This window comes from Benincasa hispida, chromosome 10 (assembly GCF_027475165.1).
Source record: "Benincasa hispida cultivar pf3 chromosome 10, pf3_genome.v1.1, whole genome shotgun sequence".
Classification (NCBI taxonomy): Eukaryota; Viridiplantae; Streptophyta; class Magnoliopsida; order Cucurbitales; family Cucurbitaceae; genus Benincasa; species Benincasa hispida.
The window spans coordinates 56438812-56449230 of NC_143487.1; the positions used below are offsets into that span (position 1 = coordinate 56438812).

General features: G+C 33.1%; 1 protein-coding gene across 2 annotated transcripts; it reads right to left on the reverse strand.

Annotated features, from left to right (window-relative positions):
* Window positions 1-1734: 1734 nt before the first annotated feature.
* On the reverse strand, window positions 1735-8703 carry LOC120089193 (B3 domain-containing protein Os01g0234100-like). 2 transcript variants are annotated; one of them, XM_039046606.2, is made up of 7 exons: window positions 8367-8703; window positions 8161-8241; window positions 7303-7334; window positions 7010-7172; window positions 6699-6905; window positions 2791-2881; window positions 1735-2697 (listed from the first exon to the last, which is right to left on the reverse strand). In XM_039046606.2, the coding sequence occupies exons 1-7, from the start codon at window positions 8499-8501 to the stop codon at window positions 1940-1942; spliced, it is 1467 nt and encodes a 488-aa protein (XP_038902534.2). In that variant the 5' UTR covers window positions 8502-8703; the 3' UTR covers window positions 1735-1939. The 2 variants fall into 2 exon arrangements, with proteins under 2 accessions (XP_038902534.2, XP_090162157.1); XM_090306031.1 differs by having other exon boundaries at window positions 8161-8261; window positions 8367-8506.
* Between the last annotated feature and the right edge of the window lie 1716 nt (window positions 8704-10419).

Below are 10419 nucleotides of genomic sequence, written 5' to 3' on the forward strand. Positions count from 1 at the left end.
GATCCAGAGAAATGAAATACGTGAAGAAGGGTTCTTCAAGAGTTAGTTTCTGTCTCCTTATTTTTTTTTCTTAATTGTTTTACAACATGTTGTATTTTGTTATTAAATGCATATTATTAACCTGTAAAATTTGGAATTTAGGTACGATCTCCGTTTTCACTCAAGGACCTTCACTGGTTCTTATAAAAGTACTTGTTTTGTCTTATTGTTTTTTAAAACAACAATATTCATCCAATTGGGCTTGATTCTTAAATACATCGTCCATTTGTCCTTCTGAATGAGCATTTTTTTTTTTTTTTTTTTATCATTTTGGTCTCTATACTTTAAAATTTTGTTCAATTTTAATCAATGTACTTTCGATTGTCCAATTTTAGTCATTGTAATTTCAATAAATTTTAAATTTAGGAGAACTGTCATAATAATACTGTCAAGTTTTCACTTTTTAAAACTAGTACGCTTTTTTAAACTCGTTAAACTAGATTTTTCTGTCCATCTCGGGTGGGATCAACCATTGAGATTTAATTACATAATTAATTTGTTTTAATTGTTCTGGTTTTCTCAATGAAATCTGGGGCAATATTAACACCGAGATTAGCCCAAATATTATATAATCTTTCCAAATCTTATACCAAATCTTATATCTTTTCAAATTTTCTTCAAATTCAATTATTCTTACCAAATCTTATATAAAAAAATTTACATAATTTTTCAAGTATTTACCTTAATTTTTGTTTCCAGTTTCAAATTTTCCAAATGAATTTATCAATTATGATTTTTCAAATGAATCGATATCTCAAGTGCACTATGATTTCTAAATTTTGTAAAATATCAAATTTTACAAATAAAAAATTAAAATTTGGCAAATATAAAAAATTTCGGTGTTAATCTCCCGAGATTTTACCGAGAAAGCTCAAATATATAGAATCTCAATATTAATTTTGTCCGAGATATACTGAAATTCTTTATATCTCCCAAATATTATTTTTTGACAAAATTTGATCTTTGGGATGAAAGATTTAAAAAAATAGATAAGATTTGATATAAAATTTGGAAAGATTACCTAATATTTAGAAAAATTGACAAAATCTCAATGTTAATGGTTCGAGATTTCATCCAGAAAACCCAAAACAATTCGATAGCGAGATGGAGCAAGAAAAACTATTGTAACAGGTACTTTTAAAAAAATGTGGTAATTTTGAAAGACGAAACTTGAGAAAGGTTATTTCTGGAAATTTTCTTAAATTTAATCCCTAATGTTAATTTATTGTTGATTTTTTAATTTTTTTTTTGTTATCTATAACTTTTTTTTAGTATAATCTAGAAAAATTATTTACATATTGAATTTTCTTGCATAATAATAATAATAATAATAATAATAATAATAATAATAATAATAATAATTATTATTATTATTATTATTATTATTATTATTATTATTTTCGACAAAAATTAACTTTGAGGATCTATACTCAAATTTAATGAAGGTAGGGAAAACAGTTGAAAATATAAGGATTAAAACTGAATAAACTTTGAAAACATGGACCAAAATGATATTTTTCACCTTATTTTTACTATTATCAACAGGACTTCGGCTATTAAACTCCAATTTCTCGTATTAATACATTTGTTTTCTAATAAAACTCGTTAACATTTTCATAATGTTTGAAGAGCATGACACAAGCAAAAAAGTGAAATTTTAGGCAACTAAATTCACCAACGAATATATTTGGCCTACTTCACATAATTGAGCAAATCATTCCCTTGATCCAATCGTCATCTTACACGTGTTTTGTTTGGTTACATATTCTTTTACTTGTAAATATTTTGTTGCAAGATTAGTTAAAAAGGAGCACAAAGCATTGCACTAAAAATAAGAATGAAAAAATGAATATACAAAAATAAATATAATGTTTTATGTCAGGGAGTAGATTACATATTATTACCATGGAGCAGAAACTTCTTCCTGGAATTTGGACTTGAAAACTTCAGCTTTTGAATCTAAGCAATCAATGGCAGCTCCAAATCTAACACAAGCTTCCTTCAATTCAACAAGCTTTGTCTCAATATTTCTGATTTCCTCATGCACATGAACTTGGTCATTTTTGGTATCGACAAACGTTCTGAGATCCAAGGCATTTTCTGATTCATATGCAAGGTTTGCAAGCCTATGGAGACGAGTACGTAAAAATCCAACATTCATACCGAAGAGCTGAAAGCCTCGGAGAGTTTTGTCCCAAGCAGAAAACTCATCTCGTGAAGTTGATAGATTACTGGCTTTAATGGCATCGGCTATAGAAATTGTTTCGGAAATAACCCCGGTAACTAACTTGCGATTCATGCCTTGGATGAGATTGTCATGGAGATACATGTTCTGGCTGCAGCAAAGCTTATAATACCTTTTCCGTAGGTCTCTTGGCAGTTCAGAGTTTATTGATAGTCCATCTATTATAATGTTGAAGTCCTCAAAGCTCTTAATGTGCTTAAATGGAATTGTTGGATAGATGTCGTAAGCCTCCACTATTTCTGAAACAACCTCTTCACTGGTATTTTCAGGACGCTCTGCTACCTGGTTTCTCGGAACTGACTTCAAGGGGCTCGGCTTTTTCTGTTTTTCAGCCGTGTCGAGCAGAGCAGACTTTGCACGTTTCTTGTTTGAAATGTCGCTAGCCACGTCACCCTTATTATCTGTATCTTTTCCTGTAGTTAACATTCAAGAGAACTTGGATTCATTAACACACGAAAGTTTGCAAATAGACAGATTATCAACAGAGTATCAGTTCGTAGAATTGCCTGCATCGCTGTGCCTAGTATGAGACTCCAAATTTAGAAGGCCAAGGGCACCATCCACTTCTGTCAGATCACTTGCCCTTGTAACATAAACCTACAGTAGAAAGTAAATTAATGGGAAGAATCAAATAAATTACTGGTATTAATTAAAAATGAAAAAGAAGGTAGGTTTCACTTTGGAAGTCCAGTTACACTATAAATTCATTCCAAGTCTGATTATGTGATATTAAAGGACTCAAAACAAACATAGTCCACAAATAGAATTTCAAGCCGTTAGAAAAGAAATATAAATGAGATCTCTTCACGACAGAAAAGAATTTTTTCTGGAAGGCCAAAATGACTATCATTTCTTTTTTTGAGTACAATAGAGGTGGGGATTTGAACCACAAACTTCGTAGTCGCTAAAATGACTATCTTCTTATAACTTCATTTAAAACAGTGAAAATTTTGATAAGTTTAGAATGTGTTTTGCATTGCTTTTAATGATAAAGATTCTAATGAAATGCTCTTTAGATAAGCACCTAATAGTACTAATGAAGTACTTCATATAAGCACCTAATAATTAAGTAATACTAATTAAGTACTTCACATATTTTTAACTATCTTCGTGATTTGTTAAAAATATTATGAAAATTTTGAAGTATTTTGATTAGTTGAAAGCAATTTTAGAATATTGAGAAAAAAAACTTTCAAACACACTGTTAGTATTAATATTTAACCAAATCCAATTCATATAAATGTACAAACTAGTTTCACATCAATGATTGCCATGTAAAGCAATTTAGAAATGTGGTCTTATCTAACCGGCCATCTAAGAATTTGCATGGAGTGTGTTATCTAACCGCCATCTAAGAATTTGCATCGAGTGTAATAGAACAGACGATTCTTAGCTCATAAGGCTACTCTTTACAGCTACGTAATTGAATACCTTCAACTTTCCACTTGCCACTCTAACAGACCATCACAAAATATTTTCCCTACCCTTATAATAGAAACTATCACCACATAAACACAATAACAAAAGCAGTTACAATAAACTAATTCCCTTTCGAGAGGGCTCTCTCTCCCAAAATCCCACAATAAAAACTCTCACCAAAATGCTCTACTCCCTCTAAGGTTCTAACATCCACTATTTATAACCATGACAATACTAACTAATTACCATTATGCTGTTACTAATATTATACTAGCCTTTCCATACAACCCCCTAACCAGTACTCTCACATTACTCAGCCCTTCAAAACACAACTTTCCTAGAGGTGTGGGTTGTATCATAACCATTAGAAGTACTAACAAAATACCCGAACTCCATTACTTTACTTTCTCTGTCCATTCTGATTTACCATCAGCTATTCTACCTCGTGCAAGCTCCGCTTCACTAGATGTCCCATGTAATGCTCATCCTATTCAAACATGAGCCAAATCTGGGATCGTGAAACATAATGTTCCACATCATGCTATATCCTCTGCTATACTCACATCTCCATCCTCATATACTGGCGTATCCAAATATCCAGCATGGTGATAAGCCATGGCTGAAGAGTTCATTCCCCTCCAAGAATAAGTTACGTGGTTATTGGTTCCTCGTGACTCTGCCACAAATGTGGTTGGCTGTTGGTGGATATTTCAAACCATGTATAATCCTTGATATTCGTCTTGGTGCAAAATGTTACCATCAAATTAAAGGTCTTGACTTTGACGAAACCTTTAGCCCCATCATCAAGAAACCTGCCATTCATGTCATTTCAGAAACCTGCCATTCATGTCATTTCGGCTCTTGCTGGTCATCTAGTGGACTCTACATCAATTGGATGTCAACAAAGCCTTCTCCATGACACATTAAAAGAAACGGTATTTTTGCCTCATGACTCAGCCTATTTGGTTTTAGTGATAAATCATGTCCAAGTAATGTATGCTCCATGCATAAAAGTCTCTATAGCCTCAAACAGGCCCACATGCCTCGTTGGAGCTTTTTACCTCCTACATATTGAGGATTGGTTTTGCTACCTCCACTGCTAATTCCTCTCTTTTTGTGTGCTTTATTGGTTCTTCCTCAATTTACCTTCTACATATATCTCCACATTAGCCCAACTACTGGGCATGTGAGTTTCAAATTTGGGATCTTGGCTACATATAGTATTTTGTACGTTTGGAGATTCACCCCTTGACTAATCTCCTCACTTCTTCTAAAATTGGTTCAACCAAATTGTGACTCACTTCCATGTCTATTATTGTTGATCTTCATGTTACTACTCCCGCCTACCATGATGTTACCCCTTATCCAATATCTCATATCCACCCCGACTTGATATTGTTTTTGTTGTGAATCGTGTGAATCAGCTCATGCAGCCTTCCACTGTTGTTCATTTCACAACAGTCAAACATATTCTTCACTAACAATGTGGTACTAAGTATCTTGGAATTCTCTTTCTACCTAGTGATTCATTTCTCACCACGATGTTGATAGGGCTGGTGATGCCTTTGATTATCGGTTGACATCTGGCTTTGTCGCTATCCTTGAGACTCCCATTTTGTGGTCTGCCAACAAGCAACAAATTGTCTCATGTTCTTCTACCGGAGTTGAATATTGATTGTTCGCTACCACTATGACAAATCTTTATTGGCTTTGCCAATTGCTCTATGATGAGAATGTTTACCTAAAAGGCACCCTTGTTTTATGGTGTGGCAATTTATAAACTATATCTCTGGCCAACAATCCTGTTTCCATACTCGAATGAAGCATATTGAAATTGACTATCACACTCTTCAAGAAAATTGTTCGCGAATATATTATTGTTCGTTTTGTCTCCTTCAAAGATCAAGTAGTTGATTTGTTTACCAAAGCTCTTTCTTCCAAGACCTTACTTTGTCGTGGAAAACTCATGACTTCTCCACTCTCATGTGTTTAAGGGAGAATATTAGACTATTCTTTACTGTTGTAACAAATTGCGTTTGCTGTACCCTATTTCTGTTTACTTTCCCTACTTTTAGTCAAGTTCTTCATGTACTCACCTATATATATTGGCTCTTTGCCCTCTTCCAATACAAGTGCAAATACACAGGCTTCTTCATACCTCTCTGAATTGATTCAGGTCTAATGAACTTCATTTTTATCTGGATTAAAGAAGATCCTCCCCAGCCTCATGTAACTTGCACATACACTCATACTCCCTCATAACAGAATCGATCCCCCTAGCTTCCCCACTGCAGTTGCCCACTTTTTTCCTTGTACACATAAACCATATTGGAGGCTTCACATTGCTTTTAAGTGGAAAAGTGAATCAAAGAAATGCTGAAAACTTTATCCAAAAGCTTTTTCGGGGGTATGGTGAAGACGATTGATTCTAAGATTTTGCACACAGTGCCCTTCAAATTTGTAAGGTATCTAAGAGTGAAGTTCTGAATTGGGGCATAGTTAAAGCACAAGTTTTTGGCTTTTTCTTTTTGTGGTGAATGTTATTAAGAATATGTTTGAATTTTAAATAACTTGAACTTTTGTAATTTAATAATGATCTGATATGGACCCGTTGGAAGGTGTCTCTAAACTCAAACATTGTACTGTTAGTTTTCTCATCTCAATATTTATACTAAATACATAACAAAATGTTGACCTAACTCACTGTCCAACAAAATAAAGTAGTACACACGTGAACTGACATATTTAAATGATTAAACTAAGTTCTCAAAGGAACTACCATCATTTTACTCCATCTCATATGTTCCTATGAATCTTCTATAGCATGGACTCCATTTTGTAGTCCAACTTGTCATATTGGACTATGGTTATATCATCTCATTAGAACGGATGATATCTGGACTATGGTTATATCATCTCATTCATGATCATATTCAGAGTTCAACAAGTTGATGAACATCAAACACACAAAAATTGTAATAGTTCAAGATTTTACCTTAAATTTCGTGGGCCCTACTAGTTGAAAGACCAAAACATCACCCTCAAGTAACTTGTGTGCAGCAGAAAATTGTCTCCATCCAGCACTCAACCCTGTCTTATGTGCAATATATTTTACTTGAAAATGTCTCCCTGCTTCATCTTCTAAAGTCATTGTACTATCTCTTGCTGGCAAGTATGACTTACAGAATGCCCCAGGAAGCCCCTGTTATTTTGTAAAGATAAAAATATAGATATATTGGAAATGCCACCAGTTACTTTATCAATTATACAAGTCAACCTAAAATCATTTATTCTTGTGAAGCCTACCATCCAGAATAAGCTGGCAACATGTGATCTGACCAATGACTTCACAAAGCTAGGAAATTCCTGTTCCAAATTTGATCGAACTTCAAGTGCCCGCATCACGGCAGATGATTTAAATTCACCAGGAGAGCATTGCTCATCATATGCTGCCTTATTTTGCTCAAAGCTTCAAAAACAAAAACATTTTTGTGATTAGGTTATATTTAAATGGTAGTTTTGTTTGTATGTCTATACAATTTTGCATGCATACACGCATACGCAGCAACTGACACAAACCATAGGCCATATTGACCTACCTCATAAACTTCCCTCCAGGACCCGTTACAGCCTGCTCAAGCATCAACAAGAATTTTGGATCAGTGAGTTCCCAAAAGTCCAACACTAATTATAATAATTCTAAATTGGCATAGTAAGGGGGAAAGGGTATGAATGGAGTCAGGATTTCATCCACTAGCACTAGAAATAAAGTGAAACCAAGATATTAAAATGGTTTGAAAACAGGTTCACACGATGACATGAAAACGGCCAAAAATGCAAGTGAGTGATATGATATGGGACATTCCACTTTACAAACCAGTTATAATCAAGATTAAGGGATAACAGAACACTTGGATAAAAAGAAAATGTATCTCCATTGGATATTAAAAGGTCTTTACAAGAATACCCTGCCATTGGAAATAAACCAAATCCCAACTCTTCACATATATGGACGTGAATCGGTAGTCATCATCATTATATTTTGCTTGAGAACTCTATTCCCGTATTAAATATCAATTCGACTCGTCTATTTTGTATATGTTTGGGAGTGATTTTAGAATGGTTAGACCACTTTTATGATGTTTAAAATCACTCTAAAACACACTTTTAATCACTTTGAGCAATTCAATTTTTAATATTATACTTTTTAACACAATGGTCATACCATTAAAATTGATTTCGAATGATTAAAAGTATTTTTTTTAGTGATTTTGAAAATGACAAAAGCGATTTTAATAATCATTTCAAAATTATTCCTAAACATACCGAAATTGCATAAGGAATCTGATTTCTTCAGATAAAGACCGCCAGATCGCTACTACGTACAAATAACTTATCTCCCCTAGTCCTAATACATATAAAGAAGAAAATGAAAGACGGGGGGAACGGAGTCTCACATGGCTAGTTTTCCAATCCGCAAGTCTCTTCTTAACCTTCTGAAGCATCGGATTGTCCTCCATTTGCTTCCGTGCTTTACCCTAGTACCAATGCGGATCACCTATTGTTAATGGCGAAGACAAAGAGGATCATAACCAAAAATTAAATCTCAGAACAGCGATCAGAATCCATTCCGAGAGAGAGAAATAGAAAGAGAGATACAGACCGAAGACGAAGCAAGCCTATGCCTGGGGCTCTTGGCCAACTGAGCAAGCGTCATGCCTCCGTCGTCGTCCTCCACCGCCACTGCCGCTGAAGATTTCAAGGATATGGCATTCTTCCCGCTGCCTTCATGCTCCATTAGGCTTAGCGAAGATCAACAAGCCATAGCCATTAAGCATTGTGATTACGCAACAAGCAATGTGGGAGAGGGGGGAACCAAATGGAGAAGAATGAAGATGAACTAGAACCATTGCTTATATAGAAAATGAAATTAGAACCATTGCTTATATAGAAAATGAAATTTTGTTGATATATTTTCATTTTTGGTTTTAATGGGAAATGTGTTCTCAAGTTGGAAGAGCTGGATTGACGGAGCCTGTTTGTTAGGGAGTTGTAAGTTATTGGCGCTGGATTCATGTTTGAAAAATATATATATATATATATATTTTACAATCTTACTCTTGTCTTTTTAGTTAATTACAAAACTATCATTTTATTTAAGACTATCATATCCTTGAACTCTGCTAATCTCTATAAATTAATAGTGTCTGAATCGCATATCGAAAAGTAATCTAGTAGACCCATTACATTTGTTGTTGTTTATCTGTTTTCCATAATTATGGTGAGATGTGAGGTCATCTTGAAATTTGTAATCAAATCATGTATCTAACTTAGGAATAAAATATGTTTAATTTAATTGTGGTTAAAAATTACGTAGGACCCACTATCATTAAATATTGTTACTGTCACAGTATGAAAATTATGAATTTGTCATATTTATTGTTACCTTTATCATTATTGTTATTGTTACCGTTATCGATAGGGTCAAATAGTAACAATAAAATGTGGATAGATTCATAATTATAGGTAAACACGATAAAAAATAATCCAATTGTATTTGCAATTTAGACATATTACGATTCATCCATCAATGAAATTTCGATTACACCAATTTTCATTACGGTTTGATAAATGTGGCTTAAATACAATACATACCCTAAAAAACAAAGTTCAGCAATACTAGTTAAAACTTAATGCAAGTTCATGAGTATGGTAAAAAAATCAACCACATCAAACATTCCTAATTAGCTAATTTAGATTGTGAAAATGAACTCATCTCAATTGACATGAGTATGTACTGAGGACCAAGAGGTTCGTGTTAAAAAAACTGTCAATTCAAATCAAATCCAACCAATCATGGATTCACATCTAAAAGATGTCGAAAATCAACTATGACCTTGCAATAATGGATTGATGAAAACTTTCATTCTTAGTCAATGGTACAATATCGAACACACTCAAGGGATCATTTGAGTACCTTTCAGCGAACTTACTAATGTGCAAAATATCCAACAATGGAGAAGGTTCCTTTTACGAATGGTTTCTCCAATACTAAGAATGTGTACATATGTAGGGAGAGCTAATTTTTGAGAAGGCAAGAGACACAACTAAACTTTTACGCCCTCAACAACTTCTTAAGTAGAAGTGATAGTTGATTCTATTTATCGATTTTAAGGTCAACCAAGAATCAAACCAAATCAATCGATTTTACAAAGAAGAGATCCAAACCAATGTCTAATAAAGAATAAAACCATTGAATTGGTTTTATTTTGATCGATTTATTCTCGGTTTGGTTCTCCGTTTTTTATATTTTTATTTTTATTTTTATTTTTTTTTTTGTTACCACTTTGTTTTGAATGGGTTATTTTTGCTAATTTAAAATTTTGGGTCTATTTCTTTTTTCATAAATTAAAATTTGACTTTTTTTGGCACTTTTATGAATAAAAAACATACAAGCTACCTAATAATTGAGTTTTTTTTTTTTCTAAACAACAAATTTACATACACTATAATAATTAACATATTAAAAGATAGTTTATTTTTAAGGATGTATATATCATTGGATGAGTTTGGTTTTGCTTGGTTTTTCTAATAAAAAAACTATTCGAATCAATATTCTTTGGTTTTCTAAATAAAAATCAAAATGTCTAATTTTATATTAAAAAACCAAACCAAACCATCGGATCGATTTGAATCGGTTTGATTTTTTTATTTTT

Coding starts and splice junctions, on each gene's coding strand:
- LOC120089193 (XM_039046606.2), bottom strand. CDS start 8,501: ATGGAGCATGAAGGCAGCGGGAAGAATGCCATATCCTTGAAATCTTCA. Junction 7,335..8,160: donor CGGATTGGAAAACTAGCCAT/GTGAGACTCCGT, acceptor ATGCTTGAGCAG/GCTGTAACGGGTCCTGGAGG. Junction 2,882..6,698: donor TAGGGCCCACGAAATTTAAG/GTAAAATCTTGA, acceptor TTTCTACTGTAG/GTTTATGTTACAAGGGCAAG.